A 21716-nucleotide genomic window follows, 5' to 3' on the forward strand; every position below is an offset into this window, starting at 1 on the left:
AACTGTGATACATTTTTTCAGGATTGTTTCATAAATAGAAAGTTCAAAAGAACAGCATTTATTTGAAATCAAAATCTTGTGACATTATAAATGCCTGACTGTCACTATTGACCAATTGAATGCATCCTTGCTGAATAAAAGTACTGATTTCTTTACAAAATGTCTTAAACATTTTACTGACCCCAAACACTGTATATTCTGTATTTGGTTTAAAATGGGAATGATAAAATTTGAACAGTTTTTCTTCATTAATTCTGTTCATTTAAAATGTTTGTGAAACAATTTAAACTATGAAAGCCAATATGAGTCCACGTCCATTCCTCAGCTGTAACAAAACTTTTGACTTTTTCTATCATCATAAAATCTGGCAGTAAGAAATAATGTAATAATAAAAAAGAAACCACAAGCACCGATCAGGAGTTGTATTGTCAGCTTTATTCTTATTAAAAGAACACATAAGGTGGAATAAACCACAAGAACAGTCAGCTTTCCAGTGTACAGCCACTTGCTTCAGTCTGAGAGTGTTCAGCTAGCTACAGAAGAGAAGAGCCACTGTAGAACTTGTAGACTCTCAGAGTTATGAGGGATTGATTCAAATAAATAAATGAGAAAAAAAATAACTTTCAGTCTGACCAGACTGAATGTCATCTAAAACTGGGGGGGCAGTAGGTAGAGTTAAATATATTTACAAGTGTAGAGGTGGAGGCTGCTGTGACCACCTAAGATCACATGATTAAAATCCACCCCTGGGCCAGCATGGCTAAGTACACTTCCCCTACTTCACCCTGTTTGTTAACACTCTACACAATTAAGACATACACAGTACTCAGGGGTTCCTTTGATGGGATCGACATGATGGATGGAGAATGTTTATGTGTACTTCTTAATTTCGTCATACAGAACCAGCACAAAGGCGCCACCCATGCCTCTGAGCACATTGGACCAGGCTCCCTTGAAGAAAGCTTTGCCACCCTCATCCTTAGTGATCTTTTTCCAACAGTCGATTGTGCCCGAGTACATAATGTCAGCTTTTGGAAAGAAAATGATCCGTTAGACTGATCGACTAATCATACACAAAATCCATGGAACAATAGTTTGTGCCAAAGGGCTTACCTCCTTTGCGTCCTGACTGCATCATCATACGACGTCTGACGGTGTCGAAAGGATATGAAATGATACCGGCTGCAGCTGTGACAGTCTGGGCAATCATCCAGCTAATGACAATGTGTGTGTTCTTGGGGTCTGGCAGCATACCTGAGTGATAGAGTTCGACCATGTCACTGAGTTGTATTTAACAAGCAATTTATTTTATCCATGTCAGATTTTCCGCAATAGCTGCTTACCTTTTGCTGTATCGTAGACACCAAAGTAAGCAGCTCTGTAGATAATAATGCCCTGGACAGACACATTGAAGCCAAGGTAGAGACCCTTAATACCATCAGACTTGAAGATCTTGGTAAGGCAGTTCCCAAGACCACTGAACTCTCTCTCCGCCGCGCCTTTACCGATATCAGCAGCAAGCCTTGTTCTGGCGAAGTCAAGAGGGTAGACGAAGCACAAAGAGGTGGCACCGGCGGCACCGCCAGAGGCCAGATTACCAGCAAAGTAACGCCAGAACTGGGTCTTCTGGTCCACTCCTCCAAGGAAGATCTTCTTGTACTTGTCTTTGAAGGCAAAGTTGAGGGCTTGTGTGGGGAAGTATCTGATGACGTTGGCGAGATTGCCTCTCCAGAAGGACAAGAATCCCTGCTCTTTGGGAATTCTTACTACGCAGTCGACGATGCCTTTGTACTGCATCTCAGCTGTGATCTGTTTGCTGGCATGCTGGACCTGTGAAGGGGCACAGTTTGAATTGGTAAGTGGAAGAGTGCACCCTTGATATCATTGTGGTCACACATCGGATGTGGATTATGGGATATGAATTTTTGAGAGTAATTTCATTCATTTCCTTGTGTCAGTGTTGCATGATCATCCTGTATAAAGGAGCCACAAAAAAGTGTGATTATTACACTTGGGGATCAGTCTGTCCATGAGCGCGAGCTGCACATGGCGTCACACACCCATCTTGCGCGCGGGGTTTAAGTATTGGGTTGCAGCCTCCAAACTATTTTTAACTTTAAACTTACACCAAATATCGCTGCTCTTCACAGTCACGATCTTAACCCACATGATTGGCCTTTATGAACGCGGAACTCGGAGTGACGGAAGTCGTCAAGGTCAAATGTTTCAACTTTATTTATTTATTTAATTAGTAAAGCACTACTTAAATGACCAAATAAAATGTATCAAACATTAGTTAAACTTACTCAATACTGAAATTGCACTTTGTCAGTGACGCTTGTCTTAGTAACGCTTTATAAAGTAGCACCATGGACAGCGCCATAATGAATTGTCGGCAAAACTCTCCTGTTTAGTCTATTCTGTTTTATTAATTGATTCGAATTTTACCGTAACATTTCTAAACGAAATAAACTTGATATGCAAGTTCACTGCACCCTCTTTCTAATGTGTGACTTAGCCTACTCGGAACTTTTTTTCCCAAGCTATTTACGGGGACATTCAATAGCCTACACTCTAAAAAATGATGGGTTGTTTCAAGCCATGTTTGGGTCAAATGTGCACAAATCCAACCGTTGGTTTATATTTTTTAATTACATTTTAAACCCAACGGTTGGGTTTGTACATATTTGACCCAAACATGGGTTGAAACGACCCAGCATTTTTATATTTTAAAATTATTGATTCTGACTTCAAAACGTACCTGCAGTAAGAGTTTGACTCTTTCAATGGGGGCCACGGCTGTCTTGGAGATGGCAGCGGCCACACCACCGGCCAAGAAATCCTTCAAGAAGCTGATCACTGCGTCAGACATGATGTCCTATCTCCTGGAAGACAATCTCACCACTTAACCAAAGGACCCTAAAAGAACCCCTGCGACGCCCCTTCAAATGGACGAGTGCTCGTGTTTGCTCTCAATATATCCAGACTCATTATCGCGAGAGGAGCAGATGATGGATCCACGAGGCACCAAACAGAATCTCAAAGCTGAATAAATATCCTGGGTCACAGGCCACGAGTCTTGCGCAAGTTCATTAATGTCCTGGGTCACGGGGACGTTTAAAGGACAAATTGTATTTCTCACATATATTATGAGAAATCATTTTACCACAGAACAGAACCAAAAGTAGCCTATTACAGAAAAAAATAGGTATACTATATGGAATAAAGTATGCCTAAATAAAATAAATGCAATGCAAAAATGCAATTTTTCCTTACTAAATTATGTTATCTAAATTAATTTATACTTCCATTAAACTGATATTCGTAAATGTCTAGTTATAGGCCAATTTATGGCCTATGCCATTTGAAATTATTTTGATTGTACATATAAAGTACCTGTTCATAGAGTTAGGTTTCGATTAGTATTCAAAGGTTAGTAGCCTTAAAATATACACTATTAGGCCAACATTAAGGTGAACAATGAAAAAAGTAGCCTACAGTTCTTGGTAGGATGGGACACATGTTACATTTGATTGCCTCCTGATATTTACTGGAAAATCGATCAAGGAACAAGAATAGGCTACTTTTGCTCATTCTATAGTGGCCTGCACGCGCACCTGTGTCACGTGACAGACTGTCCTAAAATACGCAGGACGTTTTCTGCAGCTATTTGTAATGCTACACTGATTTATTGCATAATGACAAATAAGCTTAGTTTATTATTTATTGTTATCATTTAGGCATAGATAATGTTGAAATGCTTACTTAATAACGTGTTAGTGCCTGGTACCCAATATATAGGCTACCTTCAAAGTTTGGATGGTAATTGTATGTTAAACTTAAGTTTAATTACATAAGTTCGTTCTTCTGAGTAATTGATTTTGTGGAAACTTGTGAGTAATATTACTGTTTAATTACTGTATAACATGTATACCATTGTAGAGTGTTAGACCCCTGCGCATTCTAACAGCAGTTTTAGATATTGGAAACCACTACCCCATTTTTTCACCTCTCAGTCTGTTAGTTAGGGCTGTTGCCGGGCTACAATACAGCAGTATTCTTCTTGAGTGGGATTTGAATGTTAGCCTACTAAAACAATGTGGGAGACTCTTCTTTACAACACAATGAGAGTTTGACTGGGTGCCAGACTGTGATGACACATTAGCTAAAATTTCCTCAGCCACAGGAACAAAATTATTTTATTCACTTTCTCTCATTGAAGCTCAGAAATTAATAAACATGCCAAATAGAGTTTGCCAAGTGTTTATTTCTGTTACTAAGAATGTTTTCAAACTGACTATATATGTGTAGGTGGGTTTACTTCAGGTTGGAGACTAAACAGACCCCCAACAGGGAATTAAATCTGACAAAACCTCTCTTTTTCAATAAATATTTGAAAATTAAACGTTTTCTTTTACGGATTGGGTTAGGATTCATTACATTTACATACAAATTGCATTGTATGACTTTATTAAAGTAGCCAACTAAACGCGTATTCTCGATCGATTTCCTGTATGAACATCACATGAACATTTGCCCGCGTAATCTGCAACCCTATGCGCGAGCGCTTGCTGTTGCTAAGGGCAACTTGGCTTTTCTTATGTAATAAAACAGTAGGCAGACAGTATCTCCTCTCATAAAAGTTCTTCAACATTATACTACACGGCACTTTTGGCAATTAAGCTATTATAAAGCGACTGAGTTCGATGCGTAATTTATCTCATTTAATCTATTTTCTTCTTAGTGCGTAACGCACTTTGGAAAAGGGCTTCCTGGGAGAGTTGTATTAAAACGTAAACTTTTCAGTCAGGATGTCCACGGTGGCTTCTGTGCGGCTCCCGGCCATTCAACACCCTTCATCAAGACTCGGAGATCCAGATTTCATCTCTCTCCGGGGTTTTTCCACAGACTGCGGCAGAGAACAGAGATACTGGATGCCTCAAAGAGGAACCAGACCTCAGTCTCCAGGGACGGAGAGCATGGATTCCGCTTTTCGCAGTGAGAGCAGCAGAAGTGATAGAAGTTCTTTGATGGAGAAAGGAAAAAGAAGAGGTTTAGATATTCCAGAGCAAATCCCCGAAGGAGACGAGGTCATCCACGACCAGGAAAAAGCCAGATTACCTGCCTTCCGTGAGTCACAAGCCTGACATAATGCAGTTTGATATGAAGGGGCTGCACTGCCTACAACTGGTGCTGTAAATGTAACGTTAGGCCTAATGGTAATGCTTTGTGAATTTACGGAGGTCTGACTGTAAATCAACATTTCAGCGCAAGAAACAGCGCTAGAGGACGAATACATTGCTGACTGTGAAACATAATGTTTGTTTAAAAATAGGTATGTGCTAATCCTAATTAGCTATGGAAATTTTAAGAAACCAGTTCCGTTAAAGATTTGAATTGCTTAAAGGGGGGAGATTTCAACACAACGTATAACAAAAATGCATGATTCAATCCAATGTAAATTAATTTAATGCAGTGATCGTCCCATTTTTTAAATAAGATACTAAAAAAGTAGCCCATTTTTTTATTTTCAGTCAGATATGACGAAGTTAATCAGTTACTTGCGGTTAAGCTGTTTTTATCTTTCACTTTTATATGAAACATTTTTCAGGTTTTATTAAAAGTGAATTGCTTGATCAAAATGCATTTTAGTTAACATCGAATAAAGCTTGTGGAAGAATGCACGTTAGAGAATCTTTAACGGAACTTTTAGTCATGAAAATTTGACTTGGGTATTTAAAAAACAAAACAAACAACAACAAAAAAACAATTAGTAGCCTACATTTCATAATTATTCAGACTGTCACGTATTCGACCACACGAGGGCGCTGTCTCATCAGAGGAATGAATTGTCTAGCGGTCAGTGAAACTTGAGTCTCTCTTCTTAGTTTCAGAGACTTGTGCATTTGCAGGAACATGTATGGGTCCTGAAAATATTATTATTTAAAAATGATTTATATTAAAATATTTTTAATTTACATAATTCTGTTGTGATATTTTCATGACAACCTAGTTTGGAAACTTTTTTGCTATTTGTCTTGGTCCCCCATTCAAGTAACGTTAAATAGCCTAATGGATGTATTAAATAATTTGTATGCATGTTTGTCTGGTTTGTGTGTTTGGTATAGGTCACAGGGCGGCATCAGAGAACCGATCCATTAGTATGCTTTCTCATATAACATACTCCAGCACTGGTCCATGGATGACAGATGTAAGTACATAGGCTAGTTAAAAGACACCTAATATAAAGTGGGACGTACTGTGTAATGATATGTTTATGATTATTGGATTAAAATACACAGTGGCTTTCTATTACATACAGTAGTACAGTATTTATGAAGTAGCTTATTTAAACACTTAATACATGAATGTTATTACATTTGATAATAAAATATCAGAAAAATTATTTGATTTAAATAGTTGGTTAGCTTTTACATTATACAATATAAAATAAATGTACTGTTTACTGTAAATAAAGACAAATATACTACTGGTCAAAATAGTGTTGTCACGGTACCAAAATGTCAGTATTCGGTACCAATACCAGTGAAAATCCACGGTTCTCGGTACCAATTTCGGTACCAAAGGGCTAGAAATCAATAAGTTATTTGCTGATATTCCTCGTCATCATGGAGAGCGCAGTTCGCACCGTTTCAAAAATAGTTAATCTCCGAATGCGATTGAACTTAGTCTGAATTAGTATTGTTTTTATACAGTATGAGGATCCTTTTTCAAATACAAGGTCAATATTGATTTTCACTAAGACAAAACAACAAATTATCCATGAACTTATATGGAACTACCCACTAAACATTGGACGTCGGATAGACGTGCAGATCATGTCTATATTGGGTCCGTCGGTCCATGACCAATTCTGGACATCTATTCGACGTCCAAACTAGGTCCACTATTTGGACGTCCAACCATGACCCAACTTGGACGTCATATTGACGTTCAACATTGGACCTTTGAACTGGGTAATTTTTTGGACGTCTATGACAGGTGCAGGAAATTTGCATGATTACTAGGGGTGTAATGGTTCACAAAATTCACGGTTTGGTTCGATATATATGATACACTTGTGTCACGGTTCGGTTCGGTACGTTTTTGATTCAGCAAAAAGAAAGAAATGCCAGGGAAATTTCCTTGATTTAATTTTATTAAAACTAAAATCATAAAGTATGATTTTTTTTTTACTTTGAGCAATTCTAGAGCTATAATTGACTCTTCTTAGGAGCATATAAAACAAAACAGCTCCTTGGAAAAAATGAAATGTAATATTGTAGTAGTTATAAACAAAGGTTTATTTTAGTTCAGATTAACATTTGAGGGCATAAATTGTATTCATAATGTCAAAATAAAACTGACGTAATGTTACTTGAAGGCATTATGCATACTATTCCTGCCAAACTTCCATGGTTGCAGTTAGTGTTACTACAGTAAATCCATGGTGAATGTTGCTGATCTGTGGACACTGGATAGTTCATTCATGGCACAATGTTTCTTCCTGGTTTCCACGTCAGCGCTGTTTGATCCGTTAAACGGAGAAATGTGAATGTTTCTCACTAGATCTCGCAGCGATGTTATTACTTCAGTGGCGAATTCAAATGCTTTCTTTACTGGATCTCTTAGCGCTGTGTAGTAACAGTGTCGCATGATCACGATCGGCTCGCGCTGCACTGGTCCAAACTGATAAACGGTCCTTCAACCACAAAATAGTGCATGCGTGGATGCGTGCGCATCAAGGAACCGGGTTTGAACGGGTCCTCGGTACCACCGGTACTTAAGAAAACTTGGTACCGTGACGTTTACGTTTTTTTAGTACCGACTTGGTACCGAAGTACCGGGTCTTTTGACAACACTAGGTCAAAATGGTTTTTTGTTTGTTTGTTTTTTTTGTTAAAAAAAAAACTTAGTCTCTTATGCTCACCAAGGCTGCATTTATTTGGTCAAAAATGCAGTTAAAAATGTAATATTGTGAAATATTATTAATTTGAAATAATTTGAAATGTCTGATCATCAAAGAATGTCACAAAATGTTGCCAAAACATATTACTGTTTCCACAAAAATAATGAATGCTGATAACAATGATGATGATAATAATAAGGACCATTATTGATATTTTTAGCACTAATAATAATTGATAATAATTGAACACCAAGTCAGCATATTAGAATGAATTCTGAAGGATCATGTGACACTGAAGACTAAAGTAATGGCTGCTGAAAATTCAGCTTTGCCATCACAGGAATAAATTAAAATATATTAAATTAGGAAACGGTTCTTTTAAATTGTATATTCAACAATATTACTGTTTTACTGGATGTGTGATCAAATAAATGCAGTATTGGTGAGCATAATGACTTCTTTCAAAAGCATTACAAATATTAATGTAAAAATGTAAATAATTAATTATTCCAAACTTTTGAAAATGTCTGTTATTAATGTGATGAACTCCACATGTGCTTACTATATTAGGACACCTGTTAGGGCTATCTGACTTCATACATCCACTCCATCTGTGGACCAGTTCAAAATTATGGTAAAAAAAACAACCTTAAATTAGAGCTGAGAAAAAGCGGTTGCAGATGCAACCTGGTTTAATATTTTATTTAATGCAATTACATTTTTTTTTTTTTTTTTTATTTACATGTTTTGGAGCGACTGTGCTGCTCTCATGCACAATGTGATTCTACAGAGATTAATACAGGCATATTCTCAAGTATCCCCATGTGCTTTCCCTCTCAATGACAGTGTTGCTGGTCTGTGTTCCTCCTTTTGACATCAAAGCCTGGCATTATCCCATTGAGAAAGAAAGCTACTGCTCGTGTAGAATAAAACACAAGAACTGATAAAATCTCAGCTGCAGCTCAGTGGTTAACACCAATGTATAGCCGAGTTTACTCAGGAGAGAAATTAGCAAAGAGCGATAAAGAGAATGAGAAGGGGGGAGTATATGTGCAAATGGGCGTGTGAGAGAGAAAGTCCTGCAAATCTGCAGGTGTCTGTCTTCTGGAGGGGGTGTTGTGTGTGATTAACCCTGCCAGTCTTATCCCTGGGGTCCTGTCTGTCTGACCGACTGAACCCAGCACACAGGCCCCCTCGACTCCGCCTGGTCACGAGAGCTGCCTTAGTCACACAGTGGGGGTACACACACACACACACCCGTCACAAGAGTCAGAGTGGGTGTGTGGATGAACACTCAACCCCTCTATCCCATCTTGTCACAAAAGAAGCTTGAAATGCTGTCACTCATTATATTAAATACAATCAGTAGGCCTACTTATAAAAATCTTTCAGTTAGTGCAGTTTTCAAATGAATCTGCATGCTATCCGTATAGGCTTATAACCCTATTACAAGCCAGTTAATATTACATGGAAATATGATCTCTGAGATATTTCACAGAGTTTAGAAGAGTGATCTGTTTTTGCAGAAATATTAATGATCTCCAGAGAGAGAGAAAAAAAGAGTACTAAAGTGTTATAGGTCTATATTTTAAAAATTGAATAAATATTTTGACAAAACATTTGAAAAACACTGGTCTAAACAGTCTTTTATTCTCTAGAGTATAAATTTTCTTTTATTCTCTAAAAGAACTGGCTTGTTAGAATCATTCTGTCATGATCATGTTCTGTTTAGTCTTGTCTAGTTGTCTTAGATGCCGTATGCACAACACTGTTTTCAACTAAAAACGGAAAACTTTTTATGCGTTTTGGCCATTAATTTACACGACAATGGATTTTTGGGGGCCTGAAAATGCAAACTTTTGAAAACGGGTGCAAGTTTTGAAAATTATACTTTTATTGTCCCTGTGTAAACCTGTGAAAACGGTGACGTCATGCACATGCATATTATGTGTTCACTCTATAGGTGCCAGTGTTGGGAAAGTTCACTTTCTACATGAACTAGTTCAAAGTTCAGTTCACAAATTTTAAAATGAACTAGTTCAGTTCATAGTTCATACTAAAATTTTGAACTAAGTTCACAGTTCCAAAAATGAACTAGTTCATAGTTCTTTTTTTTCCATGTTGCTGCGAGATATTATTTTTCAAAATGATTGCCACAGCCCATATAGAACCACAGACAATTATTTTATCAGTTTTAACACTGAAGCTATGCGTCAGATTTTTCCCATCCTCACCGACCTTGTCATAAAACTCGTTTAAATGATCATACGACGCCCCCTTGCTGCTTTTTGTTTTGATTTTTAACGTAAGTGATGAGTCGTTCATGAACGTGTCTGTGAACGCCACGCTCTCTCAGTTTAATTTCGTTCAATAGAGTGCCAGATTTCTATAGAGCCTTCCAGGCGAAAACCCGGCTAAAACACACCGTAAACAGGCCTTAATATGTAGCGGAAAAAAACACCCAATCTGGCAACACCAGCCACCAGTGTCCACTGACTCTCTTGTTCGATCTTGTTCATCAAAATGAACAAATCTTTTTTCGAGTCATTTCGTTCATTTAAGGGGCTTTAAATGTTATACTAACTGGCAAATTCCCAGAACACATCCACCTACGCAATCTTGATCATATTCTGAATTAAGAAATCATTATAATGCAGTCAAAAATCGTTTACAGGGAACATAAATAATTACTTTACCTTCCGAGTCTTTCGTTCATTTGTCACGTGACAGACGCAATGAATGGATCGTTCATCAAGCAGTAAGACAGTACGTTCAGTTCACGTTCGCCCAAAATATGAACGAGTTCATGAACTTTCGTTCAATGAACGCGTTCAGGCACAACACTGATAGGTGCACAGTGTTTCTTTACAAAGTGGCATTGCCAACTACTGGCCTGGCATGCATAATACAGTGTTTTTAATCGTTTTCATGGATCCATGTGAACTGGGATAGTTTTGATAACATTGTCGTCTGTATGTGAAAAACTCAAAGGAAAAACTTTTCTGTTTTTAGTACATTTTTGTCGTGTAGACATACCCATTGTTACTGTTTTGCCGTTGTCATAGTCCCTGATTAGTGTCACACCTGTTCCCTGTTCTGTTGTTTACCTTCCTCTGTGTATTTAAGCCTTCAGCTCTTTGTTCTTTGTCTTGCATCAATAATATGTCCATTTTGGTTTGTGCAGCAGTGTGTTAGGGTTGCAGTGGAAGGTTTTTATAAATACATATATATATTTTTTAAATACAGAAACTACACTTAACCAATATACAGATTTCATCCTTTCAGTTAAAGCTGGAAGATGAGCTAAAAGAGCGCATTCAAACTACTGGAGCTCTGACACTCAAAATCCTGTTCAAGAACAACCACCCTGACGGCAAACCTCTGGTCAACAGGTAAAAACACAGGCACACACATGTTAATCTAGAAAATGTTTCCATTTTCTAATGGTTTGTTCTTTTCCTAGACCTGTTTTACTTGAAATCCTTACAAAGTTCCTGAGACGGCCTGTCACAGCTAAACAGCTGAAAGGCCTTCTATTCCGGTAATTAATGACGCTCTTACAACTCTCAAAGCAAACATTATGTTGTTATGCTATAAAACATTGTCTAACATTGACCATATGAAAAAATACACTGTCTTGCTCTTTCTGTTTAGTCTGCACCTCTCTGACCGAGTGCTTATCAGTTTTGAGGAGTTTTACGGTGCCTTAAAAGACCCAGACTTCAATAAAAGTAACCCTGCAGGTCCTCTTACAATTCCCCAGACACTGGCCCTGCTGAGAGGACCTGCACGCGGCAGGTGAGATCTCTGAGGTCTTGACACACTGCAGTATTTTCCAGTTAACTGGGATATAAAATAAATTCTTTGTTGTCATCTGGGAGAAAGTGGGAATTAAAATATAAAAATTCTGTATTATCACGTCAAAGTAAAAGGCAATATCAATAAACAGTTCAGATAATTTAATCAACAAAAGTAGCATTAATATTAAAGAAAAACAGTATAAGCATACTTTTAAAGCTAAACATTTCACAAACATCTTTATATATATATATATATATATATATATATATATATATATATATATATAGTAAAATATATGGTAAAATAGGAAAGAACACATCTAAAATAGTGTGTCTTAAGTTAACTTCTTGTTTATTGAATGGTTGTATAGAAGCATGGTCATACGCTTTCTCATTTGATTTGTGATGTTGGTCTGAATGCTTTGTGTGCTGTGTTTACTTCTGCTGTTATTCAGAACAGAATGCTGTTATATCAGCAAGAATGCGATATTGCTTTTATATCTATATAGGCTACTTTATTGTTGTCAAACACGTCCAGTTATGAACTACATCTGTGGTTTTTCTGCTAGGCCAACTGTGGCTCAAAAAAGTAAAGTTGTTATTCTTCGAAATGTCCTTTTTTTATCCCCTGGAGGTTTTCTTACATTTGATCATTTCGCAAACGTTAAGGGGACATTTGTAATGTTCTTTGAGAATTCTGAAACAAGGAAACGTTTCCAAAAAAAAAAAGAAAAAAAAAAAGATGTCCTCACTGCAGCCTGTTGTGCAATGACGTACTGCATTAAAAATCCAACAGTGGACGTGTTTTTTTCCCAAACCAGTTTAAGGTTAGGTTGTATAGGTTTAGGGGTTAGTATCTGTTGCAGCATTAAGTAGCGATCAGCACTGTGATTGACATGAGTAATAAATCTTTAGAATCGACTGCGGGGCGGAGTTTGCGCCAACGTCATTGTGCTACAGGCCGCACGGAGGACGGTCTAAAAAAAAACCTTCCGAGAATGATGTATAAATAATGTTTTTGCGTTAACTCTTTGAGAACATTATTAAAGACCAGATCACTTTAAATTAGGGTTGCCATGCACCCTTGATTTGTGAAAAACCGGGACACTCAGATGAAATTTGTTTTTGTTTTGTTTTTTGGGGGGGATCAACCCATATTTGCAAATATACTATGTTAACAGTTGTAGGACTCCCTATTGCCTCTCTTACCTATATTTGTCCTGACGTAGATTCAGAAAAGTTTTCTCTTTTCGCCCAGTCTGAGTTGTAGGTTGTAAATCGTTTTTTCTTTGACACTGGTGGCTCATCCGATTTTGTTGTGTTATCCTCCTCGTCCGTCTCTCCCCCCATTTCACAAAACTGAGTAAATAGAAAGTTTTTAAAAAGCTAGCTAGCAACTGAACTCACACTGTTTCATCCTGGATGTGTGTGGATGCATGCGACCGACCGACAGCACAGGCAGTTGCTAGGCGATAGGCGATAAGTTGAGCTTCCAATCAAATAAAAGTAAACGCCTGGCATTGGCCAATCCACTGTTTTACCCGTTTTTACCCGTTTACGGACACAGGATTGGATGTACACAACCATGAAGAAAACAGTAACAGTAGAAGGAAATGGTTTAATTTGAAACCAGGAAATTCTACTTTAGAAGTACATTTTCACAAAAAAAAAAGAGAACAATCCCTGGAAAACCGGGACGGGTGGCAACGCTACTATATATAAATATTCTATTTACGTTACTGGAAGAATATTTGTTTTATAACTTTGAGAGAACCTTGCCAGAATGTTAGCCAAACATTTTGAGAATTTTCCCTGTTATATGGGTAGCTAGTCCCGGCCCCCTGGTTGAGAACCATCATTAATAGATGCCATTTGATTTATTATTTTGTATACAATGCGGCATTCAGACATAACTTAAGTCTACAAATACATTTTGGGGTCACTGTATGATGATTATTGAATCTAAACTGTAAAAAACCCCACAAAAGTCATCACTCAAACAATACTCTAGAAAGACATGACGATTCAGAAAGAATGTGAACTGCTCAAGCTCAAGGTTCACCAGCAGGGAGTGTGAGAGCAGCTCAGAGAAGGCAAAAGGATGATCAGCAAAGCAGCTTACAGCTCTGCCACCTCCATTTCTCCCTCTCTGTACTACTGCTACTATTGTATCTAACTGTTTAAAGCAGCAATGAGGTTGTAGAGGGAGTGTGCAAGAGTGCGAAAGTTTGGTTGGAGTGTGTGTATGTGTGTGTGTGTTGTACTGATTGCGTAAGACCTGGTCAGACCAAGACACACTCCAGCCGTGAGCAAAAAGAAGAAATCTCTGTGACTAATCTCACACATTTTCCCTCTCTTTCTTACAGACACATTGATTATGAGACTACAAGTGAAAGATGGTAAAGATAGGATGAGGGAAAGAAAAAAGACTGAATAAAAAGACAAGAGAGGGATAAAGATGAAAGAGAAACAGGAAAAGAAGCGAAATGTGGCACACATAAAAAGTGCCCAAAGGGCAGATTTATGGGTCCGAAAAGGTTGAAAATAGAAAGAAAGGATAAGTGGAAGAGATGAAGGGACATAATAAAGAGAAGCGTTTAATCTCTTGCTCTCTTCCTCCTCATATGTATGATTGACAATGTATGTGTGTGTGAGTGTGAGTGTAAGAGGGACAAAAAAAAAAAAAACAGAATTTTTAAACAGTCTCTTTTAAAAAAAGAAAAAGTAAATAAAAAAGAGATTTTCAATATGTCAGTAATTTGAATGTTTACTGATACCACTGTCAGCATACACCATTAAAAAATAGTAAATAAAGCACCATTTTAAAGCAAATAATACTCGTATTTAGCTAGGATGCATACAATTGATCAGTGACATTAAATGTATTTACAAAAGATTTATATTTCCAATAAATGCAGCTCTTTTGAACTTTCTATTCAACAAAGAATCCTGCAAAAAATGTGTCATGGTTTCCTGAGCACAAAATAAGCATATTAGAATGATTTCTGAAAATTAAGCTTTGCTATTACAGAAATAAATTACATTTTAAAATATATTAAATATTTTGCAATATTAATATAGTATAATGTGAAAACAGTAGTGATTTTACTGTATTTTTGGTCAAATAAATGCAGACATGGCAAAAATCGGTTGGCAAAAATCTTACCAATCCCAAACTGTCGAACAATAGTGCATAAACATGCTATTTGCCCTGATTGTGCACCCATTTCTCCCACTGTAGGTTTCTGGAGTGTGTAGAGGTTTTGTGCAAGTCAGACAATCTTACTGAAAACTGGATTTCTGCCGCAGAGTTCAGAAATATTCTCAACAAGCTCAAACTTCACCTGAAAGATCCAGATTTTGAAAAATTATGGAAAAGGTTTGAAATTATTAATTTGTGCATTTATTTATTTATTTATTCATATATACCATTACATAACTACAGAGGTTTTTTTATAATAGAATTTTCTATTTCTACTTTTTTTTCTTTTTTTTTTAAACAGGCTAGATGTGGATGGACTTGGAGCAGCCAAACAGACTATTTTTCTGAAGAAATTGGGATTGAGCAGAAGGATTGAACCAAACAATGAGAAAAACTTCCACACTTCCATTAACGCTAAAGCTGAGGACACAAAAGGTAAAGTTGCCCGTTAGCTAATAATATAGAATTCGTACAGTTTCATGTAATTCAAGTAATTGCACGTAATGTTTCATGAGCTGATGTTTTCTGCTTTATAAAGTGTCCTTATCTGTTAATTTACAAAATAATCAGTAATCAAATGTATCAAAAAAGTAGTCCAATCACAGTCATAAGTTAAAGTAATCCGAAGTTAAATTATTATTGTACTAAAATTATGAATTGAAATGATTATAGATCAATAGGATTGATTTTCTCAGAAGCAGAGGGACAGACTTTGGATAAACTAGCCGTTTCAGTTTGCTTTAGACATGTACTTGAGCAACAGTCGACCTATAGAGGGTGCTGTGATCCTGTTTCATTATGGTACTAATGATTTAGCTTTTGCTTGATCTAATTTGAACTAATCAGAAGATTAAGTTATGTCATTACATAATTAAAATGTTCATAAGTTCCTGTCATGCCTTCCTCTTCACTGCAGCTCCTGCTAGGGCACTCTCTAAGTCAGAAGATGAGCGTCACACATCTATTGCCATTGAGACATGGCTGAAGGACAGATTCAGAGAAGGAGCTCAGAAGATGAAAACAGAGTTTGATCAACTGGATCCTGAGAACAGCGGGAGGGTAACAAACAGCATTGGGCTTCATAAACAGGCTGGTTTATCATATTGATTGATGTAAATGTTGTGTGTGTTCTGTTTGCAGGTGAGGGGTGCAGACTTTCTGCAGGTGTTAGGGAAGTTTGGCCTGCATCTGAAGACAAAGCACCTGGGCCTGTTTCTGTCTCGGTGTGGTCTGAAGCTCAAAAAGGGCTGCGTGCAGTACTTGAACTTCCTGCGCTCCTTCCAGGACAGAAGTTCAGATGGCATCACTCACAAGATCATCTCCAACCCAAAACACAGGTCAGATTTACAACATAGCAATATCCTAATGATGTTTATTCATATGGAGCTTTGATTTCTCTTACAACATCTGATATTCTGCCCTTTTTTTGTGGCGAAGAGGCAACACATTTTTGCTTACTAAGATTTTAAAAGCATAAAAAGAAACATCCAATGTAAATTGAATGAGGCTAAAATGATTTTAAGTGAAGACGGGTCACTTAAAATCCTTTTAGCCTCATTTAGTTTACATTGCTCATACAGATGCATAGATATAAATAAATATTCCATATTCAAGTGGATTAATACAGACATATGCTAGTAGCCAGAATTAATTGGGATATGACAATCACATCACTAGATTTACATGACACAGACAACTGAATATGTTTAAATCCATCTAATTTCAGAATATTTATCAGAATTTTTCGTGCAAACGAAGTCAGTGCTGAACAAACAAAACAGGAAATCTTTGTACACAGTACTGTTTAAAAGTTTGATGTCAGTAAGTTTTATATATATACTCAGCAAAGATGCATTAAATTAATCAAATTTACATTTTGCAGTGTTATAATATATTTATATTTCTAATAAATGCTGTTCTTTTGAACTTCATTTGTATCAAATAATCCTGAATTGTTTTTTATCACGGTTTCCACAAAAATATTACGCAGCTTAATAAGCAGATAAATATTAAGAGGTTCAACTGTTTTCAACATTGATAATAATAATAAATTTTACTTGAGCTCCAAATCAGCATATTAAAAGGATTTCTAAAGGAGCGTGTGACACTGAAGACTGGATTAATGAGGCTTAAAAAAATAGCTTTCCCATCACAGGAAAAAAAATATTTTAATATATTAAAAGTGATTTTTTTTAATTGTATCAGAATTTTACAATATTACTGTTTTTACAATATTTTTGGTCAAATTACTTTATTGGACCTTTAAAAAAATCTTACCGACACCAACATTTTAAATTGTGCATGTGGTGGGATTTTATCTGAACATGACCACATACAATATTGATTCTGATAAGTGTAGATAATTCCGTTCTGTCACCAGTAACAGAGCAGTGTGGAAACAGAAACTCTGAGTCTTGTCTCTGCTTACACAGAGCCCAAATTACACAGAAGCATCCAGAGAAAGTGATCTTTAAGCCTTGTAGTCAAACTCTTTCCATTTCTAACAAGCTTACGGCCCATAGTTCCTCCCTGCCCTGGGTCACCCAGCACACAGGGTTCAGTAAACAGCAGCTGAACATTAGGCCTAGACTGACTGTGTTTGGTTTGATTAGGGTGGTCCACAGCTTAAAGGATTGGCGGATGAATAAAATGGGCCAGGCAAACAGTTACAATGTATAGAACCTTTCACCATGGTGACAATATACAGTGGCCCCAAAAACTATTTAAACACTTAAGCCACATTTTACAATCCATGAATTTTATTGCAATAGATAACAAAATATTAGATCTAATGCAGTCTGTAAACGAAATATGATACAGCTTTTCTATAAATAACTTCGCTATATATATATTTGCAAGTATTTTATTATTATTTTAATCAAATGCTTCCAGTGTCATTTGTAGTGAATATTTTATATATTCTAAACAATTTTTTTTTTTGAAATGTATTTTTTTTTGTAGGTTTCATTCTGATGAGAACCTCAGATGTGCTTCCTCCTTAAGTGCCATAGAGGCCAAATTAACTCGCCTGTTTCAGTCAGAATACCTCTCCCTCCTCCAGACCTTTCAGTGAGTACAATCCCATTCTCTCTCTCCCTCTCTCTCTCTCTTTCTTCCTTCTACTCTTTCTCCTCTTTTCTCCTTGTGAACAAGACCCCATTAACACCCTCTAAATTGAGAACAGGTATCTTTTCTCTCTCTTTTAACACAAGATGTTTTACTACCTTTTGGGTCAAAGGTTGACACGTTTTTTTTGGTCTCTTTAATTATACCTTTCCACTGTTACCAAGAACCTCATCATAGAAACACTTCTGCTCAAATGAGTTTCCTTTAGAACACCCTCAACTCCAAATCCTCTAACTAGAAGCATCTCTCTTGAGTTTGAAAAGACCATTCTCTTACTTACCTAGAGCTAATGCGTTTAGCAAATGCTCTGTTATACTTGTTGAAAAGAGAATGTAATTTTTTATTTTTCAAAATCTATGTGTGTTTCTTTGTGTGTATGTATTTGTATAGGAACATTGACAAGCTTAATAAGGGGACTATAAGTAAAGAAGAATTTCGAGCTGCAATGGAGAGCAGGTACATTTTTCATCTTTCTTATCCTTCATAAAATCTTTTTCTCTTTAATGTTTGAACGCAGCTTCTAAAATAAATCTAAATGATAATTAAGCTGCATGATTATGATTATTATTGGCAGAAAATGTTTGTCTAAAATGTTGTGGCAGAAATCACACATTCACATGGACTGATCGAGTCTCGCTTTCAGCATATTTACTTTAAAAATATTGTCGTCATCATCAGCACTCTCATTTGGTGACACAAAATGCTAAATTTATCATTGGATTAGAACACTAGACCAGTCGTTCTCAACCTTTTTGACTCCAAGGCCTCCTAATATATTTCTGGTACTTCTGTTGTTATGACAAAGCTGCTCATTTTAAAAAAAATATTATTGACAGAAACTAGGAGTGACAATATATTAAAATAATGAAATAAAATAATTATAAAGTATAAAATTCCATAACTTTCAGTAACAATGTTCTTTAGCATTTGTTTGTTTTTCTAGTTGATTGTAATTACAGGTTTTTTAATTATTTTTTTTACTCACAAATTGCAATTTCTCAGCTATGTCTACCTAATAAAATATTTTAGAGGATGCCATAAATAGAAAAATGTAAAAATGTATACAGTATACTCATAAAATGTTTATTTGGTTTTTCATGACTTTTCCAGGTAGAAATTACATTAAAATTCCATCATATAACAAGGTTTTCCAATACTGTAAGAGTCCATAAATAAAAATGACAGTTAAATTTAAATATGAAATACAATGTCAGCTTACATTTATTAATTTGTTTTGCTGTTTTAAAGTTTGTCTTTAATTTAAGCCATCTTGTGGCCCCTTTGAAGTGTGGTGAGGCCCCCTAGTGGGCTCCGGCCTCCTGGTTGGTAACCACTGTACTAGACTGGCATGTGTATATGATGAATAGTTGTTAAAAAGTATTTTTTCGGTCACGTGTTATCTTGCCTACGGGACTAAGTAAGCCATTACTGAGACTGCTGCCCCCTCAAAAAAGACCCTGCCTTATTAGCGTCTGAACTAAGTGAGAACCTAATTTACTCATATCATTGAAGTTTGAAACACCCCTGTCTTTTCTCTCTGTCCTTTAAAACACATTTACCTCACCATAATCCTCTTTATTTGAGTATGTAGTATTGTAGTCAGTGTGGACCATGTCTGTCAGATCTGAAGGACAATCTCACATTTTTATTCATAATCTTTGATAAGTTCATTTGTCTTTATCTGTGTTTTCTGGAGCGAGTGAAGGTTGTAGTTTGTGCGAGTGAATATTTGAGGGTGTGCATACGTGTATGTGAAGTCTAATCCCTTGATTGACTGGCCAGTGTGTGTCCAGCTCTGTGCGATGCCCGGGTGAAGAGGGCAGTTGACCTTATGACCTCTTGACTCTGCAGTGTGCGAGAGGGTCAATGAGTGGCGTATGCTTAAGACCTGCTGGACTGGCCGGTCCTGATGAGTGGACTCTCTGCCTGTGGTGACATCAGTGATCTGGTGCTGACCTTCCCCTGACCTTCTCCACAGGTTTGGCCTGGAGATTTCCGACCCTCAGTTTGAGCAGCTGTTGGACAGGCTCCCTCTTGACCACCATGGAAATGTGCAGTACCAGATCTTCATGGCAGCCTTTGACACCAGGTACAGAGCCTTTAAACCAGTCAGCTTAACATTTGCTATATCAATGTTAACTGCACACTAGTTTTGGATTTCTTTTTTTTACTATTTAATGTTGGCATCATGTTGCAGGACTGCATACCTATTACAAATGTAATAAGAGGGAATTAGTAAGCTTTTAAGATAAAAAAAATAAAAAAAATAATTGTTTTGGGATTTTGATCAGCATTGGTTTCAAGGATCCATCAGAGATTTAGAAACATTTCACTCCACAGAGCTTAAAAAAAAGTACAAAGTAAAGAATTAAAAATTTGGTGACAAAATATGGAATTTTAAATTGGATGGACAATGGGTGTGTTTGTTCGTTTATTCATTTAGAATATTTCAATTTATTAACATTTGGAAAATAGTCTCCAACTAGAAGGTTCTACTTATTTAAATAGGTAAAACCATTTCAATTGATTGTATTTTAAAGACTTTAGCCAAATGCTGAAAAATATGATGAAATTATTTGATTACAGTGAAATTACAAGTCATGTCCGCAGCTTATTATCATTTTTGATCTCAGCAACAAGTAACACAACCTTTTCTTTGCAAATCGCTTTGCAAATATGCTCTGTATTTCTCTGCGTTTAAAAATGTAATGAAATTTTAAATATAAGACAATACAAGCCATAATTTAAATGAAAAGTATTTGATATTGTGTAGTAGTTATTTGTGTTGTTGTTTTTTTTGTGGCTACAACAGTTTGCATGATTTGTATTCAGAAAGAGGGAAGAGATTAGGTCTCTAGTGACGTCATGCTTCTGTCAGGTTTGGCATAGACGAAGCAGACAGAATGGTAAGTTAAATGCTTTAATTTGCAGAATGGATCGGTACAGCGAAACAGGTGAGTAAACAGTAAGTTGAATTTCAGATGATAGCTTAACTGAAGTGTAACCAAGTCTCTCTCCCTTTCTCTTGCAGATGATGATGAAGGAGTTCCTTAGAAGACGGAATGGTGACTGGCTGAGAAGATCGGGATCGAAGGTAGGTATACAGGTAAGTATGGCAGAGAGTCTGTGTCATGTGTAGACGAGATCAGACAATGACTGAATGTTTGTAGCAGGTATATATGGGTGAACTGATGATGAGGTCCAGGTGACGGTGATTAGAAATCAGGTGACAATGAGCGTGTGAATGACTGAGTGGGCGGAGTGAGGGAATGAGTGGAAGGAGATGGTGATGGAATCCTGACAGTACCCCCCCCTCCCGAGGCGGCTCTTGACGGCTGGGAAGAAGAGAGATGTTGCCGGCGGCGAGGTCGACCACGACCCCTGGGAGCTGGGCGGTCAGGATGGTCAGAATGAAACTGGGAGAGTAAGGCTGGATCTAGGATATCATCACGGAGCACCCAGGAACGCTCCTCTGGACCGTAGTCCTCCCAGTCCACCAGATACTCCAGACGGGGACCTCACCGCCGGGAGTCCATGATGGATCGAACTCTGTAGATGGCCTCTTCTTCCACAGGAACGGGAGGAGGAGGCACGTCATCCGAGGAGGAATCTGAGGGAACAGAAGAGACTGGGTCAGTGAAGGGTTTGAGGAGAGAGACATGGAAGGAAGGAGAGATCT

General features: G+C 37.1%; 2 protein-coding genes across 3 annotated transcripts in view; one reads left to right on the forward strand and one right to left on the reverse strand.

Moving 5' to 3' along the window:
• Positions 1–413: 413 nt before the first annotated feature.
• Positions 414–3067, reverse strand: slc25a4 (solute carrier family 25 member 4). The gene is made up of 4 exons (XM_084105721.1): positions 2762–3067; positions 1344–1830; positions 1114–1254; positions 414–1028 (listed from the first exon to the last, which is right to left on the reverse strand). The coding sequence occupies exons 1-4, from the start codon at positions 2870–2872 to the stop codon at positions 871–873; spliced, it is 897 nt and encodes a 298-aa protein (XP_083961847.1). The 5' UTR covers positions 2873–3067; the 3' UTR covers positions 414–870.
• A 1380-nt stretch (positions 3068–4447) lies between these two features.
• Positions 4448–21716, forward strand: part of LOC311072666 (EF-hand calcium-binding domain-containing protein 6) — a 35899-nt gene continuing 18630 nt past the window's right edge. Inside the window, exons 1-12 of one of the 2 annotated variants that reach the window (XM_084097837.1) lie at positions 4448–5130; positions 6129–6211; positions 11180–11301; positions 11373–11450; positions 11564–11707; positions 14951–15088; positions 15213–15346; positions 15828–15970; positions 16052–16248; positions 17873–17980; positions 18428–18493; positions 20016–20126. In XM_084097837.1, coding sequence (XP_083953963.1) covers positions 4812–5130; positions 6129–6211; positions 11180–11301; positions 11373–11450; positions 11564–11707; positions 14951–15088; positions 15213–15346; positions 15828–15970; positions 16052–16248; positions 17873–17980; positions 18428–18493; positions 20016–20126 — 1643 coding nt within the window. In that variant the 5' untranslated portion in view covers positions 4448–4811. The remainder of the gene's footprint in view (positions 5131–6128; positions 6212–11179; positions 11302–11372; positions 11451–11563; positions 11708–14950; positions 15089–15212; positions 15347–15827; positions 15971–16051; positions 16249–17872; positions 17981–18427; positions 18494–20015; positions 20127–21716) is intronic. The other variant, XM_084097838.1, reaches the window with a different exon arrangement.

The sequence above is a fragment of the Abramis brama genome (assembly GCF_963993115.1).
Source record: "Abramis brama genome assembly, chromosome: 2".
Lineage (NCBI taxonomy): Eukaryota > Metazoa > Chordata > Actinopteri > Cypriniformes > Leuciscidae > Abramis > Abramis brama.

What these genes read in the sequence shown, in the direction of transcription:
- slc25a4 (XM_084105721.1), bottom strand. Translation starts at nt 2,872, where the DNA reads ATGTCTGACGCAGTGATCAGCTTCTTGAAGGATTTCTTGGCCGGTGGT. An exon ending in TGTCTACGATACAGCAAAAG is followed by an intron (nt 1,255 to 1,343) that starts GTAAGCAGCTAT and finishes TCTATCACTCAG; the next exon opens with GTATGCTGCCAGACCCCAAG. An exon ending in GCAGTCAGGACGCAAAGGAG is followed by an intron (nt 1,029 to 1,113) that starts GTAAGCCCTTTG and finishes TCTTTCCAAAAG; the next exon opens with CTGACATTATGTACTCGGGC.